This window comes from Medicago truncatula, chromosome 7 (genome assembly GCF_003473485.1).
Source record: "Medicago truncatula cultivar Jemalong A17 chromosome 7, MtrunA17r5.0-ANR, whole genome shotgun sequence".
Lineage (NCBI taxonomy): Eukaryota > Viridiplantae > Streptophyta > Magnoliopsida > Fabales > Fabaceae > Medicago > Medicago truncatula.
In genome coordinates, this window is record NC_053048.1 from 15,616,400 (window position 1) to 15,637,314 (window position 20,915).

General features: G+C 35.3%; 1 protein-coding gene, 1 long non-coding RNA gene and 1 other non-coding gene across 3 annotated transcripts; 2 read left to right on the plus strand and 1 right to left on the minus strand.

Moving 5' to 3' along the window:
* Positions 1 to 367: 367 nt before the first annotated feature.
* On the plus strand, positions 368 to 5,340 carry LOC120576983 (uncharacterized). The gene is made up of 3 exons (XM_039827863.1): positions 368 to 847; positions 4,901 to 5,155; positions 5,257 to 5,340. The coding sequence occupies exons 1-3, from the start codon at positions 368 to 370 to the stop codon at positions 5,338 to 5,340; spliced, it is 819 nt and encodes a 272-aa protein (XP_039683797.1).
* On the minus strand, positions 3,213 to 3,319 carry LOC120577273 (small nucleolar RNA R71). Its single transcript, XR_005643343.1, has one exon. It is a non-coding gene; the product is annotated as a small nucleolar RNA R71 (small nucleolar RNA).
* A 2,295-nt stretch (positions 5,341 to 7,635) lies between the features above and the next one.
* LOC120577175 (uncharacterized) lies at positions 7,636 to 8,283 on the plus strand. The gene is made up of 3 exons (XR_005643225.1): positions 7,636 to 7,851; positions 8,025 to 8,123; positions 8,241 to 8,283. It is a non-coding gene; the product is annotated as an uncharacterized lncRNA (long non-coding RNA).
* Positions 8,284 to 20,915: the final 12,632 nt, after the last annotated feature.

A 20,915-nucleotide genomic window follows, 5' to 3' on the forward strand; every position in this document is an offset into this window, starting at 1 on the left:
GCAAGTGCACACAAATCGTTTAATAAGTAATAAAGTGTAAGTAGTACCGTATTCACAGGGGTTGTCGTTTAACTAGAAAATTCACGTTACTTATTTGAGAACAATAGAGTAAATAAAAATAATAAAAGATAAATGGGGTTTTGCAATTTAGTTTGTTTGCAGCCGAGCGAGATTTTAGGAGTAAACCTATTTTTGATTGCATAATGTTACTGGTTGTTAGCCTGTAATTTCGACAGGCACATTTAATGTGGTCAACATTTAGTTAACTTTGGTGGATAGAAATCATGATGAAGACGAAGTTGTTAGAAATGTCCAACAACAAAATATCGGAGCATATAACAATATAGCCAATTAGGTTGAAAATATCATGGCTCATAATAGCTTAAACGTGGGTTTACATAGGAAAAACTTTGTATCTCCTTTATTAGAATATGTTCTACAAACTGAACTTCCTAGGGTTTATAAAATTCCTATGTTCACAACGTTTGCTAGTGACACCAGCGAATCTACCGTTGAACATATAACACATTATTTGACAGAGGCTGGGGATATTGCGAACAATGAGAATTTGAGATTAAAGTTCTTCGCAAATTCTCTAACAAAGAATGCCTTTACGTGGTTCACCAAGCTTGCACCGCATTCCATTCAACATTGGACAAAATTAGAGAGACTATTTCATGAACAATTTTACATGGGCCAATCAAAGATAAGTCTAAAGGAATTACCAAGTGTTAAGAGACGATCAACTGAGTTTGTCGATGATTATTTGAATAGATTCATATTGTTAAAGGCAAGATGCTTCACTCAAGTTCCTGAATATGTGTACCAACTTACGCTCAAAATATCTGTATGGAAGCGATGAACGAGTCACAAGTTGCAATGTATGAATATGTGTACCAACTTACATTCAGTCAATGCAATTTCAATACATTTCTTTAAATGTCTTTGCAATTTACTTGTTTATTTTGAGTAATTCATTTACTTTCGTTCGCACCATACTTCGATTGGATTCAACTTGGTTGGATTCGATTGCCTTTTATTTATTCTTGTTTTTATCAATGTTCTTCAAGAACAAACATCACAATTCCAAAGAGACAAATAAAGCACAATATGCTCTTAAGATTTACCGGTTGATCTTGCAAGTAAACATTTTGAAACCAACGACTGTTTACCAAATTTCAGTGTAAACAAATTGGCACGCCCAGTGGGACCTTTTGTGCTTTTATTTACAATCTTTTTAACTATAACTTTAAAATTGTTGGTTTGCATTGTGCATGAGTTTGAGGAATAAAAAACAACTTCCTGAAATGACGCGTCCTCCTCCCGCTCCAGGCGCAGCGGCATCGAACGCCGCTACCGCATCAGGAACAACAACCAATCCACTAGTACCACCAGGGTCTATGATGAGTCATTTATTGACTATTTTAATATGCTTTTTAGTTTAGTTTTATTTAGATTTTATATGATTTTATATCAGTATTATTTCCTTTTTAGGATAGTTTACTTTAAATTGCATTTTATTATATTTCAGGAAATAATATTGGATGGATTGAATCTTGGAGCAAAAGAAAGGGACTTGGAGCAGATTAGATGCAAAAATATGAAGATTGAGAGACAAAAATATGTCTCCCACAAGTCAGAAGCTTGGCACGGCCCGTGCTAGCCTTGGCACGGCCGTGCCACCCTCCAGAGTGCCTTTTGCTGCTTTTGCTTAAATTTTAAGCTACTATATTTTTAGCCCAAATGTAATAGCTTAGATTTTAAGTCGATCGAATGCTATAAATAGAGTAGCCATCCATCACAAATATTCATCTTTACTTGGAATAAAATAAGTGACAATTGCTTTTCTAATTAAAGTTCTTTTCTTTTCCCTTTATTTTCTTGTCATTTACTTTTATGCTTTCTCTCTTCTCCCCCATGTCTACGATGAACATGAGTGAGTAGACTTCTCCTTGTCTTGGGATTGTTGGATAAGTCTAAATGACATAATCCTAATCAAACCAAGCTCTAAGCCTTAATCTTATGTAACCTTAATTTCTTATCTGAATTCGCCGCTTTAACATGGATCAACCATTATCAAACTGTGGAAACGAAAGTGGAGGGTTTGATAATTGTTTATCCATTATTCCAAATATCAATTCATAAAACGAAAGTGGAGCTTTGATATTCGAACAAATTAATTCAGACAAGGATTGCAAAGTCAGCGAAATAGGCTTTGCAATCTTTGAGACATATAGTTTCGATCTTCAAGGGAACTAATAACAATCAAGTCAGCGAAATAGGCTTGGTTGTTAGAGGAACCAAAATCTAATAGTAATCAAGTCAGCGAAATATGCTTGGTTGCTAGAGGAACATAAGAGAAACTGTCTTGAGAAATTAGGTCTAACATAACATTATAAGCTTATAGTTTTGGTTTGAGAAGGACTTGTCATTTAGAGGAAACCGATGATCCCAAGGCTCTTTTTATTATTATTATCTTTCAACACTTGAAAACCCCCAACTTACAAATTCTCTTCTCTTCTAATCATCTCTAAAAAGTTAATTAAATTGAACTACTCCCTGTCGGAACGATACTCTTTTATACTACTTCGGTAAGACCGTGCACTTGCGGTTTTATCACATCAAGTTTTTGGCGCCGCTGCCGGGGATTAAACTAATTTGATTAACTCTTTCCTTGTGATTAGAACTCTCTTCTCTTCTTCTTTTCTTCTACTTCTTTCTTTTGTATTACCACTAACTTCTTGGGTTCTCGGTTTCTTATGTGAAGAAGTAAAAGTCTCGGAGAATTTATTCCTGAGATCGAAAGGTTTTTGCATAAGAAAAAGAGAAAGGCACAAAATAATACTGCTATGGCTGAACGCACTCTCAAAGAGTATGCTACTCCTTCAACGGAAGAGCCACAAGCTATTATCGTGTACCCAACGGTTGCGGATAATAACTTCGAAATCAAGCCTGCACTACTCAATTTGGTGCAGAAAAATCAGTTTTCTGGATCACCCACTGAGGATCCAAATCTCCATATTTCTTCCTTCCTTAGACTCAGTGGCACCATAAAAGAGAACCAAGAAGCCGTAAGACTTCATCTCTTTCCCTTCTCCTTAAGGGATAGAGCTAGCGCTTGGTTCCATTCCCTAGAAGTCGGTTCCATTACTTCATGGGACGATATGAGGCGAGCATTCCTTGCCCGATATTTCCCCTCATCTAAAACTGCTAAACTTAGAGATCAAATTACTCGTTTCAATCAAAAGGATGGGGAGTCTCTCTATGAGGCGTGGGAGTGTTTCAAGGAAATTCTTAGACTTTGTCCCCACCATGGCCTAGAGAAGTGGCTTATAGTCCACACGTTTTATAATGGCTTGTCTTATACCACTAAGATGTCTGTTGATGCAGCTGCAGGTGGAGCTCTAATGAACAAAAACTACACGGAGGCTTATGCTTTGATTGAGGACATGGCTCAGAATCACTACCAATGGACCAACGAGAGAGCCGTCACCACTCCTACTCCCTCTAAGAAAGAGGCAGGTATATACGAAGTCTCTGAATATAACCACCTTGCTGCTAAGGTCGAGGCATTAACCCAAAAATTTGAAAAACTTAATGTTAATGCTGTCGCACCTTCTTCTGCATCCCCTCCTTGTGAAATCTGTGGTATATCCGGTCATATCGGTGTTGATTGTCAGTTAGGTAGTGCTGCCAATATTGAGCAACTGAATTACGCTCAATATAACCAAGGAACGAGGCCGAATCAAAATTTTTACAAAAATCCTCAAGGTTCCTATGGACAAGCAGCACCACCTGGCTACACAAACAACCAGAGAGTGGCTCAGAAATCTAGCCTGGAAATTCTGTTGGAAAACTGCATGATGAATCAAAATTAAAATCTTCAAGAATTGAAAACCCAAACAGGATTTCTGAACGACTCTCTCTCCAAACTCAATACCAAGGTTGATTCTATCGCCACACACACCAAAATGCTTGAGACTCAAATCTCCCAAGTGGCCAAACAAGTGGCCACCTCTTCTCAAAAATCTCAAAATAGATAAATAATAATTTATCCTTCAACATAACTTCAACATAAAAGCAGAATTAAATTCAAGCCCTCTTATATGCATGTGGTACCAATACAGGGCATCAAGCCCCCATTGCTATATGAGTATTAATATACTTCCAGGGCATCAAGCCCCCATCGCTAATTTGAGCTAATGCTCCAACGTGGTGAGTACAGAGCTCCAGGGCATCAAGCCCTCAACAATGAATGCTAATGCATGGACTCGACCTCTTAAACAACTTAATTCGACAACCTCTTATATTAATCCAATAATTTGGAACATCATCATCTTCAACAACTTAGACCGACTCATGCAGCTTAGTTAAATAACAAACAGCAACATAGGCAGTATGTAATTGCATATTTAACCCTAAATTCACAGTTTAATTTCGAATTGGTTTAATTTCTGGAAATGGTTTCATAGTGTTGATTCATAGTGTTAATTTATTTAATTTCTGGAAATGGTTTCATACTCTTGACTTGTTTCTTATTATAGTATGTTTTGTTTAAAAATCATATAGAAAACCATTTTACTCTGAAAATCAATATGCTGTGTAAATGGTTTTCACAAGTTTTACTCTGAAACCATTTTGGTCATGTAAAGTTGAAACCATTTTGGTCCTGTAAAGTTTTCAATTGTGCATGTCTAGTTAGAACTTAGAAGTTACTTTAATAAAATGTCCATATTGTATTTTTTTTTTTAATAAAATAATACCAAAACCATTTTTCTGTGGAAATGGTTTCTATGTGTTGTACACTAAAACCATTTGGTGCTGGTAATTGTTTTCTTTGGATTAATGACTCAAGTATAGTATAATCATCTGATGCTGGTAATTGATTTCTTTGATCCAGGTTAACAAATCTAACGACGGGCCAATTCCAAACTTCAGTATTGGACTTACGCAATTAGAGCAGGAGCAAGCATCTGATGACGATAATGGAAAAAAAAATGGTAAAAAGATGGAAAAGAAGCCGGATCAGATAAACCGTGGGAAAAGGAAACAACAATCTGATGACAAAAATGCAAAGAAGAGTGGTAAAAAGATGAAAAAGAAGCCGGATCAGAAAAAACAACAATCTGCTGGAGAAGAATCTGATGAAAGGAAGGTATTTTTGTATACATATTCTTACTTTTATTACAGCTGCCATATGCTACAATACCATCTGCCATATTTTGTATACTAATTGCTGTAATTTTGTCTGTTAAGCTAATGAATTTAGAGTTCCCATACTGCATCAGTCCATCTGCATCATTTTATAGCCTATCTGTTACGTTTGTTCGACTAGTTTAGCCGTGCAACTTATTAATCCTAACTTGGTGAAAACACACCATTCTCCTTCATCACTTCCAATTGAATCCTAAGATGTTAATACTGTAAAATTAAAAACAGTTGGAATTAATGTCTCAAGTATATTATTAATATACTGTCTAAAACCATTTGGCACAAGGAATGGTTTCAGAAAGTTTTACACGAAAACCATTTGATGCTGGTAATTGTTTTCTTTGGATTAATGTCTCAAGTGTATTATTAATAACTTTTTGTTAATCTCTCAGGAATAATATACTGTTAATTCTGTGTTTCAATGCCTTTGTTTGTTAATACTGTAAAATTAAAAACAATTGGAATTTGTTAATACTGCCCGAAACCATTTGGCACAAGGAATTGTTTCAGAAAGTTTTACACCAAAACCATTTGATGTTGGTAATTGTTTTCTTTGGATTAATGTCTCAAGTGTATTATTAATAAATTTTGGTTAATCTCTCAAGAATAATCATTTGATGCTGGTAATTGTTTTTTTTTTTATCCAGGTTAACAAATCTGATGAAGCAAGTTCTGATGACGAAAATGGAAAGAAAAACTTGGATGTCGATCAACGATTGAGGCACAAGCTTAGCATACCTAAGGTCTATGACCTTATGAAGTCAATAGATGGAAAAAGAAGAAAGGACCAGATAATTCAACTTTTGAATGAGAGTGGGTTTGGAGGAATGGTTCATATATGCAAATGGACAAAAATCCACACATTCTTAGTGGAATGGGTTGTCAGACACTTTGAAAAGGAGAATATGTGGATAAGACTGAGCAAGACGGATGTGCTCCCATTGAAAGAAGAAGATGTGCACAGAGTGTATCATCTCCCAATGGCGAGGGAGCAGATCAACATTAAACTCTGCTCAGAAGCAGCAATAAAGAGACTCAGGGTAGAGTTAGGATTGGATGGTGATTATTCTCCATTTGTCATGGCGACAGAGTTGGAGATAAGACTGAAGAAAATGGAGAAACCAAAGGCATGGGTAAATGGTGCAATTTGTCTTATAATTCACAACATGTTGTGCCCCACTAACAGCAGCTTAGTTTCTCTACATTATGCTCAAGTATTAGAAGAGGCTTCATCTTATAACTGGTGCTCCCATGTTCTCCAATATATGAAAGACGGATTGCAAAATCCGGAAGTGGCAAATCCATTAGCGGACTTACACTTCCTAATGGTAATCATTCTCTCTCTCTCTCTCTCTCTCTCTCTCTCTCTCTCTCTCTTTCTCCCATATTTGTATTTGTATGTTGGCTGCGGTAATATATTCCTATTTTTAGCTTCAAACCATTATATATATTCCTATTTTTATGTTAGCTGTTTGTATGTCTGAAACCATTTTGCACAAGGAATGGTTTCAGACAGTTGTCTTACAAAACCATTCGATGTACATAATTGTTTTCATTGGAACTGCATGCATACATAGACTATAGGATCATGATGAAGAAGATGATGCTAATTATGATGATACTAATTATTTTGCAGATTAATTACATGGAGAAAATGGGGAAGAGAAGCACATTCCTTACAGGAAAATACAAGCAGGCATCGCTTCGTGATTGGGATGTCAAGTCAGCAAACCAAGACCTTCAGAAGGTGCATGAGCTTATGGGACTGGATAAAGGATTGACAGTTGGGGTCAAAAGACTGCAGAGCACCGATGATGGTCTGCTTGTAATGTGTTTTGATGCAGATACATGTCCACTATCTCAGGTGAGAGAAAATTAATGATACTCATGCAATGTTAATGTATAAACCATTAATTTATCTTAAATGGTTTTAAGATGTTATACAGTAAAACCGTTAGTATTGTTAAATAATTTTACTTGCTAGTTTAAATGTTTTTCTTCATTTTTGTTTTAATCTGATACAAATTAGTAGTATATATATAACAATTGTTAATAGTGAAAGACTATTCTCCTATGAATGAGTGAATGCTATTATTTTCTTTCATAATGCATAAAACAATTGCACCATAATATTGTCTTTTTATGGTTTCAAAAATCCTAACAATACATGTACATAACTAGATTGCAGGCAGAGGAGCATCTAAATTATTGTAGGGGTTGCATATGGGTCTACACTAGAACCGCAGAAACCTTGCAGAGGAGAATAGCTGAGGCAAATGCTTCTACTTCTGCAAAAAATGACCTAGTTTCAGCAGAAACAAACACATCGAATGAACCTGAAACTGGGGAGAATAAGACTTCAAGTACTGAAAAGTCTGCGAAAAATGATGCACTTTCAGAAGAACCAAGCACAACTAAGGAGAATAAGAGTTCAGGTACTCAGAAGGGGGTGGAAGTACCTGAAGCTGAAACTAAAGATGATGATGCCAAAAGCAATGATGAAAATGTCGATGATGAAGAAGTTGAGATTGATGCAAAGATCATTGATGATTCAGTTAAGGCAGCATGCAATGTGGGAATGACATTGACACAGGAAACTATCTTGAAGTTTCCAGAGTTTTTTGAAGCTTCGAATGCAGGGTAAGAAATGATTATATATGATGTGTTTTAATGGTTTTTTATTTATGATGTGTAAAACTATAATAACAAACTAATGGTTTAAAAAATCCATCTTAAACCATAACTTTTAAAGTGTTTATCAATGGTTTTGATATATGATGTCTGAAAACTAAAATGTTTTTTAAAGGTTTCAGGTTCAATACAAATGATTCAGAGAATCCAGCTTCAAACGTTGTTATAGATGTGACGGATGGGGAGAAGCCTACAGAATGTGTCTCAAACGTTGTTATAGAGTACGAATCAAGCAATGTGATAATTGTACTTTAGAATTGATTAATTATATTCTGCACAATAACAATATTAATTAAAATCTGCAAAAATAAACACTCTTATGTAATATTATTTGACAGTGCAACTCCACTAAAGTCAGTGATGCCAGATGAAATAATTGACTTGGACAATGTGCAAACAATCACGACAAAGAAAAGAAAGAAGCATAATATGCTTTATTTTGATAGCACATACCCTGAGCGTCGACGTGCAGTGAAGAAATCGAAGTACCTTGACAGCCCGTATGATGACGCTGTCCACGAGTCTACTGCAACTGAGTTAGAAAAATTTATCAACATATGCATGGAGCTCGAAGCTTGATCAGTAAGTGAAAACAATTTCTTATTTAGCTGTTATGAGGAAGCATTTTGCCGAGTCATTAATGTACAATTTCATAGTTCACATAAGTGAGATTATGCCAAAACATAATCTTAGTGTAAGTGTGATGAGTATTAATTATAGTCATGTTGATTTTTTTTCCAAATTGGTTGTTTTATTTGGTTTTTAAGCTGTTGTTTTGAACTATGTTTGTATGTTGGCTGTTTGTATGTCAAAACCAGTTTTCACAATGAATGGTTTCAGAAAGTTTCCCTACAAAACCATTTGATGTAAATAATAGTTTTCTTTGGAACTACATATATATACTATAGTTTTCTTTACTGTTCATTTCAATGTGTTTATTTTACAGTTTTATGCTATGATATTTTTCGATTGATCTTTTGGATGTTTGTGTCTGCCTTTGATGAGTGAATTGCTATCAATTTTGGCCATGTATCTATCTGCATAATGCTTGAGGAAATCATGTTTCTAGTACTACAAATCCTAAAATGCTTAATAATTGTATAGGAATGAGCTTCTGTACTGCTCGGATAACAGTGCTCATGATTATTCTCTAGAAAGGATAGACTTGTGGTCGCTGCAACAAGACGAATGGGTGTCATGCTTCGTGATCAATGTCTGGGTCAACTGCTTAAACTGGAATCAACAAAGAGACAAGATGACAAGACTGATTACACCCATGATTAACTATGTATGCCTTATATTCCATGAATATTAATGGTTTATTTTATTCATTAAGCTGAATAATTGATTTTACTGATTTATTTTTATATAAACAGGTTGACCTTGAAAAACCTAGTGCCTTTGACAAAAATAACCCAGCTGCATTCACAAGATTCATCGAGAGACTAAGCAAGTTCAAGTACTTGGATTGGAAAGCTATTGACCCTAACAGTCTAGAATATGTAAGTTTCAGTTCAATATGGTTTTTTAATTTTAGTGCATGTTTGGATCTGCAGTAATACTCTGAAATACTATTAGTGTTGTACGTCTGAAACCATTTAACCCAAGGAATGGTTTCTGACACTTGTCTTACAAAACCATTTGATGTACATAATAGTTTTCTTTGGAACTGCATACATAGACTATAGTTTTATCTTTTGATGCATTTCACATAGTAAATAATAGTTTTCTCATTGGAACTGCAGATCATGACGCCAGCTTTAATTGGGGATCCGGGAAGTCATTATGTGTGCTTCGTCGTGAATTTGAAGAGCCAAAAATTTGAATTCCTGAACAACTTGACGGGAGATAAATTGCACACCAAGAATGACGCACCCACTGTATACAAGGATATGTTTGATGTCTGGCTGAACGAGGTGGAAGTATTTGTGGAAGAAATGTATAAAACTAGAAAAATCCGAATGCCCTTCAAGTTTAGCACATTTAAGTGGGATACACCAAGGATGCCTAATCAAGTTGATAAAGACAGTTGTGGAGTCTTCTGCATGAAATTTCTTGATGAATGGGGAGGTGACAACACGGAACTGGATTCTTTCAAAGGTTGGTCCAAAATGAAAAAAATTGAGAAGGCTGCAAAGATTATGGATCTCAGGATTGGAATTTGTTCAAAAATTTTAAGCAACACAAGCAATTGCAGAAGAAATCTTGTGGAGAATAAAGCAAAAACATACTATGAAAAAAAGCTTCAAAAGCTAGCAGTACAGCTCTTATGGTTTCCAATAAAATATTCATATTTTATTTAAATAAATATTATAACTGAAACCATAAGTGTGGCTTAATGGTTTCACTAGTGTTGTATGTGAAACCAAAGTAGATCTCTTATGGTTTCCAATAAAATATTCATATTTTATTTAAAATAAATAGGGTTAATAATGTTTTTCACCTCTGTAATATATGTCATTTCCGGTTTTCGCCCCTATAAAATTTTCGGTTTGATTTGCACCCTCGTAAAAAATAAAATTTCCGGAAAACACCCCTAGTAGGCCATTTTCAGAATTTTTTTCATGAAATTTTGGTTTTTGAATGGCCTATTAAGGGTGTTTTCCGAAAAATAAAATTTTTACGAGGGTGCAAATCAAACCGAAAATTTTATAGGGGTGAAAACCGGAAATGACATATATTACAGGGGTGAAAAACACTATTAACCCAAATAAATATTATAAATGGTTTCGATATTCTTGTATGTGAAACCAAAATAATTGTGCAAACCATAAGTTTGCTTCACGAATTTCACGAATTGATTTAACCATTTAACGAATTTCATAATGTTTTAAACTGTTAACCATCACAACAAATAAATAAAAATAAGTAATTTTTTAAAACTGCAAATTCAAATGATCATTAATTAACAGTGACTCATGAAGTCATAAACAAAGATGACCGTATAGGCTCTACCATGACCCAAACATCTTTAACACAAAACATGCACAAGCAAATCCCTGAAAACATTCAACCATACTCAAGGGAATCCAAAAGCTTGGGTGAATGGTGCAATATGTTTTATAATTCACAAAATTTTGTGCCCAACTAATAGTAGCTTCGTCTCTCTCCAATATGCACAAATATTAGAAGATCCAGCTGGGGTATCTTCTTATAACTGGTGCTCGCATGTTCTTGAGTATATGAAAGAAGGCTTGCAAACTACGGAAGTTGCAAATCCATTAGTTTTCTATGTAAAACTATACTTATGGTGTAATGGTTTTAGATGAAATTATTAGGGGTAAAACAAATGTGATAAACAGTTATTTTAGGCCCAAGAATGTTGAATTTAATTAAAATTTGATCAAAATTAGGGGTATGGAATACTGAAACCATAAGTATGGTTTGATGGTTTTGATAGTCTTCTATGTAAAACCATACTTATGGTGTAATGGTTTTAGATGAATTTATTATCGGTATATGGTTCTAACAGTTATTTTAGGCCCAAGAATGTTGAATTTAATTAAAATTTGATCAAAATTAGGGGTATGGAATACTGAAACCATAAGTATGGTTTAATGGTTTTGATAGTGTTCTATGTAAAACCATACTTATGGTGTAATGGTTTTAGATGAAATTATTATCGGTACAAGGTTCTAATGGTTTTGTAAATAAAAACAAATGTGATAAGAATGTTCAATTTAATTAAAATTTATAAGAATGTTCAAATGTGAAACCAAACTAATTGTCTAATGGTTTTGTAACAACCTATAATCATCAATACATAACAATAAAGAATGTGAATGTATAATTTCCAATAGATCATATCAAAATATTCCCAGTAAAATCTATTACAAACTTATAACATAAAAACAATCAATCAGTGACCGTTTTTTTTTTAAAGCTTCATCATCTCTCTTTTGTTTCTTCCGATTTATAAGGAATTTCTGCCTTTCTCAAGCTTTTTCATAATCACTTTTAAGTCGCTTCTTTGACTTAATTGCATTTGGTCTTTCTTTGAACTTTGGTGCAGTGGACTTCACCCCAGCAGATGGTTCACCGACAGCAACTCCTTTTGAAGACTTGGATGATGATGTCACGAAAGATGAGTCTGTACGAATACCTTTAGAAAGAAGCAACTCCTCTGCCTTTTTCCCAGCTTCAAGAACACCGTCGAGAAAAATTTCAGATGCCTCCGGATCTGCACAAAAACGTGTAGAAAGCTGAACGGTAACAGCACAAATTTGTTGATATCGTTGTGCTTGGGTGGTGTCTTCAGTGCCAACATTGATGGTAGATTTCAGCTTATCAACAGACGGACGCACATCTCTATTCCAACGCTTTAAAACATATTGTCCAGGTATTGTCTTCAAAACATGTCGACATAAAAAGCCCCTGTTCTCAAACATACGACATGAACAACTAAAACTTTTGCTTCTAATCTCAACTGTGACAACCCTTTCATCAAGTCGATCATGATCTTCAAAACTTGGGAAAAGGTTTTCTTGAAGTTCTGCATCCAAAACATCAACATTGGAAGCCCCGTCATTATCATTATCAACATCATCATAATTATCATCAACCTTTTCAATTGTGAAAACTTTGAAAAACTTGTTAAAGGCAGACCCTTTTGTTGTGTCCTCCTCATAATAGTATTTGAAGGAAAGGTCATACTGCTTGTGAATAAATGCAAAGCAAGCTGGTGTGTACTTGTTTACAACGGACCGCATCAGCTGACTATTGGGATAATTATTTTTTTGTTCTAGTGTTTGCAGCCTTGAAGTCCAACTCAGCATGATTATCTCTCATTCTCTGAACCATAATGTTGAAATGACTAAAGAATCGAACAAGTGAATGGTCTGGCTGCAGAAATCCATGAAGAAAAGCATTGAAAGACTCACTTAACTGAGTTGTTTTCAGACCAGCTGTAAAATGTGACTTGACCCAAGCTGAAGACCAATGCATACGATTTCCGTAAGTTTGGACAAGCCACCTAAAGTCTGAAGTAGGCCTTCCATTAAAACAATTTTTCATCATCTGATCCCAATTATAGTCGAAATCTGATTCATCGTCTACATTTGAAACCAAATTAGTTAACTCATCGAAAAATGCACTGTTTGCACGAGAGCCAAGATTTTTCTTTGCATTCTCTGCCATGTGCCAGGAACAAAGCCCGTGAAAAACACCTGGAAAAATATTCATAATTGAACACAATAATGCACTAGCCTGGTCTGTATATATTGTCCGTGGTTTCTTATTGGACATACACTTCAAGAATGTTGTAAACAACCAATCAAAAGTAGCTGCTGTCTCATCGTACAATAGCGCAACACCAAATAAAACACTCTTGCGATGATTGTCAAAACCAATAAAGGCAGCTGAAATAATGACCAATAAATGACCTAAATCAGAACAAAATACAACATATATATAACTTACACTAAATAATGAAACCAACCCTAAATTATAATGCATTTATGCTAGTCTGTAATCACAAATTATAAGAAATCACGCCTCAGCAGTGAATAAACTCAATGATAAAACACATAGACACTAAGTATTCTAATAAGTATGTACTAAAGATCGATCACACAAGACAATTTCTGGCTAAGTAAAAATGCCTGCAACTTTATCAATCTTACAGTCAATCTCGGACACATATGACAGACACACCTAGACACTAGGCAGTTCAAAATGTACTCCTACCTATACTAACCATGCCAGAACAAAATACAACATAATGAAAGTAGACACTAACTAAAAACCTGAGAGAAGTAAAAGATACTAACCTAATGGCCGATATTGATTGTTTGTTCAGTAAGTTGTATCAAAACTGATGACATCACCAAATAGAGAATAATCTAGTGGCATAATTCCATCTGCCCAAAAAATGCTAGCTATGTCTTCTGCAGCATCAACTTGGATATCATAGTAAAAAGATGGTTTTGAGAGAGCTTCATTTCTAAAGAATTCTTGAATTACAGTTGCTTCACCAACCACCATCTCCTTTTGTCGAATTGTCATTGGATAGTTCTCCGTACCTCCAACTCCTTGACCAAGAACTTCATAAGACGTTCTCATCGACATTCCAGCTTTAGAATTTATTAGAGCTAGTTGTCCTTGAACTTCATTTACTTCTCTAAATGATCTCAGGTAACAGAAATGCTCTGGTTTATGTAATAGATGACAGTGAGCCACATCCCGTCTATAAATCTTATACACATTCAAAACTTCATCCAGCTTCAAAGATATTCCAGCTTTACAACCGACCCTTTCCTCAGGTTTTTCTTTCAGTTTCACAAACTCAATAACCAGTGGACTGTCTGATGTTGGCCTGTTGTTAGGATTAAGCAAACTTCCCTTCTTGAAACCTTGTTTGTTACAACCATCACGCACATAATGTACCTTATCTGATTTCTTATTTTGTGAATTATTCTTCGACTTCAACATAGTCCTAATAGAAAATCCAGTGTTATATGCATAATTACCATAAAATTCTTCAATCTCTTTAATAGATTGAAAGACTAAAGACTTCCATGATTCTTCATTGCTAGGGGAGTAACATTGAGAACTATCAGCATGAATCATTGAAGAAGTTTCAACACTCAGTTGTCCACTCTCAGCATGAATCAGTGATGAAGTTTCAACACTCAGTTGTCCACTCTCAGATGAAGTTGATATCAAATCCATTGAAAACAGCAACAAACACTATTAAGAACAAACAACCATTAGATATCATAAATTGAAACTACAACTGAAGCAAAATTGAAGCTAATATGCCAAAACCAATATACTGTGTAAATGGTTTTTTCAAGTTTTACTCTGAAACCATTTTGCCCATTTTGCTCTGGAAATGGTTTCAGAGTGTTGATTTGAAAATACAACTGAAGCAAAATTGATTCTTATACAAATCGAAAAATGAAGCTTATTGATACAACTGAATCACTAAATTTGAATCACTAAATTGATACTATACTAAGAACAAATTCGAAATTTGAATCAAAACCTAAATTTTAAATTTGAATCAAAAACTAAATACAACAAAAATGATATACATGATTACCTCTTCAAAATGCAGTACGAATTTGCTGGAGATAGCTGGAAAAACGACGTCGGACCGGTGAGAAAGGGTGAAATCACGAAACCTAGATGGTGAAATCACGTCGCAATCACGGCTGGAAAACGACGTCGGAGCGGCGAGCAAACGTGAAGCAAGGATCGCCGGTGAAATCGGCGCAATCACGCAGTGACGTAGCCGGAAAACCACGTCCGAAATCGGAGCAAAGAATGCAGTCGCAAAAACGGAGAAAGATAGCAGTTTCGCGATTATTACACGTGTCCTGTTATCTGATGGTTGTGATTAACTTATGCATGGTGCATAAGTTATGGCTTATGCACCATAACTTTTGCCCCTCAAAAGGTGCCATTCCAATACTAGAATGATAACTGTTATTATACGTGAACTCTATCAATGGAAGATGACTATCCCAAGTTCATCCTTGCTCAAGAACACATACCCTCAGCAAATCTTCTAACGACTGAATCGTCCTCTCCGACTGACCATCTGTTTGCGGATGATACGCCGAACTCAACCTCAACTTAGAACCTAAAGCCTCTTGCAAACTTTTCCAAAATCTAGAAGTAAATCTTGGATCTCTATCTGACACAATGCTCGAAGGAACACCATGTAACTTCACAATATCACGAATGTAGATCTCCGCCAACTGAGAAATAGGAAAACTAATATTAATTGGAAGAAAATGAGCCGACTTCATCAATCTATCAACAATAACCCAAATCGCGTCATTCCTTTTAGGAGTATTAGGCAAACTTGTCATCTAACGATACCATCATAACAGCAGGTTTCTGATGCTTAACCATCGACTTCTGACAAATCAAACAAGAATACACAAACTTTGCAACGTCGCGTTTCAATCCAGACCACCAAAACAACTTCTTTAGATCATGATACCTCTTCGTAGCTCCCGGATGAATACTCAAGTTGCTTCTATGGCTCTCTTCAAGAATCATTTTCTTCATCTCATCATCGTCGGGAATACAAATCCGACCTCGAAACCTCAGTACACCTTGATCATCGATTTTAAAATCACTGTCTTCAGTCTGATCACTAGCAACCAACAAGTCCACAAACTTAACATCAGCTTTCTGTGCCTCTTTAATACTTTTCAGAATTCATTATCAATCTTCAGCATTCCTAGCTTCACACTTTCAGACGACATCTCACACCCTAAGCTCAAATCTCTGAACTGTTCAAGCAACTCGAACTCTTTTACCATCATGGCAGACATATGCAAGGTCTTCCTACTCAAAGCATCTGCAACAACATTAGCTTTACCTTGGTGTTCATTCTTACAAGGTCCATATCCATGATATTTACAAAAACTTGTCTAAGTCCTTCAATTTTTTATGGAAAAAAAAGTTGTTTATGAATGAATGCATGTATGCATGGTTATGCTAAAGAACATAGAATACATGGTGAGGGTAAGTTCCACAATGTTGGAGTCAAGGGTAACAACGCCATTTGGTAAGGACTATGGTTTAAATTGCACTTGTAACAAAGGTTCTACCAAGGTTCCCAAAGTCCTCGACCACTTCCGAATATTATCGGATACTGAGAAAACACCTGTAACACCCCGTTTCCCAAATCAATTAAAATAAATATAATAATAATACATCGATAATCAGAGTAATCACAACGGGCATGCCACATGTCTTCATTAAAATTCTTAATTAGAATATATAAAAATCTATTTAATCAAACGTCATTCACAAAATTGTCATTTAACTCGCAGCGGAATATTTGCAACATCAATAAGTCTCCAATAATTATTCTTGGCATAAAAGCCATTTCAACATAAAATTCATTCACCAAAGGGCTACATCAGCAGTATTTCAAAAATTGATACATAGGAAAGAATACAAGCAATAAAATCCCATCCCACGTATCAGAGCCCTAGACACTGTGAGCCACCACCTACTACTCAGGATCACCTGCAAGTTACCCATAGGAAGGGCAACATTTTCAAGCAGAAGGGGTGAGATTCTCAAACAATAATAATAATATATAATAACATAAATGAATCTAACACCCTATCATCATGATCATTCATCAATTATAAGTATATCATCATTAGCAACTTCAACATCCAATAGTAATAAAAACAGTAAACAACGACTCATGCAACAACCCGACTTCACTGCTAAGACTCATGCAGGACATGACAACTCCACTAAGACTCCTCAACAAATGCAACTATGCATGTGGTACCATATCAGAGCCGAAGCCCTCACCGTTATAGAATGGTTAAAGCATTCTTTTATCAGGACATGAGTCCTCATCGTTAACATCGCTTTGAACAACATAGTGTTCCATCGTTTTGAACGACAAGGCGTTCCAGGACCGAAGTCCTCATCGTTTTTATGCTTATGCAACTGACTCCACTTGTGTATATCTACATACAACTCAACGACAAATGCATATGTACTTATATGACTCACCACCCTTTTAATGCAACATGTTCATTCACTTGATTCAAGTACTCCAACATCTTCAAAATTCATACAATTAACCAATTAATTAACATCGTGATTTAAGTAGGATTTTATGCCTATTCAAGGGTTATACCAGCTAAGAGAAACACTTAGAAGTACTCAAAAGGGTCCCCTAGTGCACGAAGCAAGATTCAGAAAAGGCTGACTAACGCTCAGTTCGCTTAAGCGACCAGCTTACAGTAGGTCTGGGTTCAGTTCGCTTACGGGTCGCTCACGGTTCGCTTAAGCGAATTCTTGACAGAATCAAACTTAATTTTCGCTTACCCGTTCGCTTAGGCGAACGGGTAAAATCGCATTCTGGGCAGTTTACTTGAATGCTCGCTTAAGCGACGGATGCTTCGCTTAAGCGACCAATCATCTGGGCAGGGTAAAAGCTACGATTTTCAAACTTCTCCTCACTCCAAAAACCCAATTTTAATCCCCTGATCACCCAAAACGTTTTCCTGAAATGTTTACAAGTCCTATACACAACCAGACATCAAAGGAACAGAACAATAAACATCAACAACAACAATTCAGCCCATTCAAGCATTCATACAAAACTTCCCAATTCATCCATCATATTCTATTTTCATTCCAATTTTGATCACGATCAACAACATAGATTAAGAAATCATACTAACATCAAATTACAACACAATAAACCTGATTCTTACACCTTTTCTTTCAAAATCATCATTAACCCTTAATTCTCAATTTTACCTTTAAGAACAGTTCAATTGATTAATTTTCAGAAATTATATATTATGACTATTGAAAGATAATCTCACGCTTACCTTAGAATTGCAAAGACAAATAGCACAGCAAATCAGTTCCTAAGCTCTTCTCTCTTGGTCTTCTCTCCTTGCCTTAGCTTTTCTCCTCTCAGACTTGTTTTCACGTTAAAACTGTTTTCTGACTTTCTTTCCTTAACTCACCAAAACTATAACTTCCCCTTTTTCATTAAAACCTCCCTTATTACTATTAATTTCTAATTATTCCCCAACCTCCTAAATAATTCCATTACTCATATTATTCTATTTATATTAAATAAATTATATAAATAAATACTACACACCACCTAAATCACATATATTAATTAAAAACACACAAAAGACTCTAACTAATTCTAAAAATAATAAAATAACGACTAGGGCGTTACAACACCCAGTCCAACTACGTTCGTAGGAAAGTCTCATTTGAGTGTAGCATCGCGTGTCGACTAGTTCCGAGAAAACACCTGGTTAGCCACCGCACTACGTCCTAAAAGGCCAAGATGGGTTAAGGATTACTAATGGTCCTTAGCTTTAATGGAAACTTAGGAGTAATAAAGTCTAAACGTGAAAACACACGCCGACATATATCACTTCAAGCTCCTCCGCTATGTGTGGTTATCTCACATGTGTCAAGAAACGAGTATACTCTCGGTATGCAACTATGAGTCTACCACTCCAATCTTATATTTCCCTCAAGCTTGGGTGTAGAGCTTATTTTCTCACCCCTCACGTAATAATGTAAACATGTAAGCAAATATTTACAAAACATAAACAAATAATAGAGCACAAAATAAATAAAGTAAGGTGGTTTTAACCCGCGTGAAATTTAGGTCCCAAGTGAAGTCGCCATTTCTGTGCTCGTGATTTTCAGATATCAAACCATTAATTGATTTGAGTCGTCAATCTTTGAACTCTCGATTTTTATTCGTGGGAAGGGAAAAAATGAGTAAAAACCCTTAAGACTTTGGATTCGGGGGTTGGTTACGCGAAGGGAAGGTGCTAGCACGCTAAGTGTCTATGGTATTCCATAGGAACCTCTTACCTAGATTATCTTGTGCTAAATTCATTTGCTTACTTGAAAAATTATTACCTAAAAAATCTAAGTGAAAGAATGGAGGGAGAAGAAGTATGTTTTTGGTTATATTTATTTTTTTCAGAAGGACAAGTGTCCTCTGCCTACGTACCCGTGAGGGATCAAAACCTCGTAGTTCGGGGTAGAAATTGACGTTTGATTGGTTTTGTGTTTTTTATATGTTTTGAAAAAAAGTTTTAAAATGAAAAGCCAAGTGGCAAATGAGAATGTGTTTGTGTTTTTATATTGAAAGATAATAGACTCAAAGTAGAATTAAATTGATTGAAAATTTGATTAAGAAAAATAAAATAAAAAGACGGTTACTTGATTGGAAGTCAAAATAATTTTTGTAATTTTTTGATATTTGAATGTTTTTGCTGTTTTTGAATAATGAATGAAAATTAAACTAACAGATCAATAAAAGCATTGGACCAGAGCACTCTGGAGAATGATTACATTAAACAAAAATATAATATTAACAGTTATCACGCCGGAGTTAAAAAAAACTCCTCTTTTTTTTTTTTTTTGTTCTTTCTCTTCTACTCCCTCTCCTCTATACGTTTTTTGCCTCGCAAACCTCAAATAAAAAATATCCGAGCCTAGATCTAAAACTAAAAGTTAATGAAAAACTACCTTCTTGGTTTGAGAGGGTTTGTGTGATTGTTTGGTAACTGAGATTACGGTTTTGGACTTGTGTGTGTGTGTTTGTGGGTTTGTGATACGGTGATGGATTTGTGTTGAATATGTTGTGATGGAATTTTTGTGTTTTTTGCTCTTGCTGTTTGGTCGAGAAAAAAATATATTAGTCTGTGTTGTTTATAAACTGGTTTGAGCGTGTTCTCCCCTTTTGTGTGCTGCTTGTATGATGTATTTATAGAGCTGATTTGAGCAATATTTTGTTGCTTGGAGAGGAAATTGACAGGCTGTTGTGGCTTGGAGAGGAAGCTGTTTTTGTGGCTTGGAGAGGAAGCTTGAGAGGCCCCTTTGTGTTGTGTTCACTTTGGGTATTATCGGACCAAATTTGACAATAATAAAAATAATAAAGATAAAATAAAAAAAAATACAAGGACTAAAGTGGATCAAAATGAGATAAAAAAAAAAATATAAAAATTTAAAACGGATTTAAAGTTAATAAAAGATGGAAATTAAAATTAAATGAAAAAATGAAAATTGAGAGAAGAGGGTCCGATTTGGAATCAAATATGAGGTATTTTAAAATATCTCCCGGCCGAATTTTTTTGCTCGAAAGGCTAAGACCGGTCGGAGTTAAATGACATGTGTCAGTGTTGTCTTAGGTCAAAAATTAGGGTATGATAGATGCCCCTATTTAAGTTTCTCCTTCACGGAGATTTAAAAAATAAAACTTTTAAATCAACGGGTCGAAGAGACTTAAATATTAAGTACACCAATTTTGACCACTTGAAATGATAAGAATGCAATGCTTATGAATGTATATGAAGCAAGTATGAATAGAAAGACACAGACTATTAAGCCGACCGGGGGTAAACTCATAGAAATCACTAGGGAGAAAAGACTGTCTATTACCTTTGAACTGGTAAGGACGTCATCACATGTCTATTACCTTTAGAATCGGTAAAGACGACATTACAAGAAAGAAATCATGTCTATTACCG

Bases quoted from the DNA above. Each gene is read 5' to 3' on its own strand.
- LOC120576983 (XM_039827863.1), top strand. From the start codon at position 368: ATGGCTCATAATAGCTTAAACGTGGGTTTACATAGGAAAAACTTTGTA. The intron at 848-4,900 runs GTATGGAAGCGA...TCTTTGATCCAG, and splicing joins AACTTACGCTCAAAATATCT to GTTAACAAATCTAACGACGG. The intron at 5,156-5,256 runs GTATTTTTGTAT...TTGTCTGTTAAG, and splicing joins AAGAATCTGATGAAAGGAAG to CTAATGAATTTAGAGTTCCC.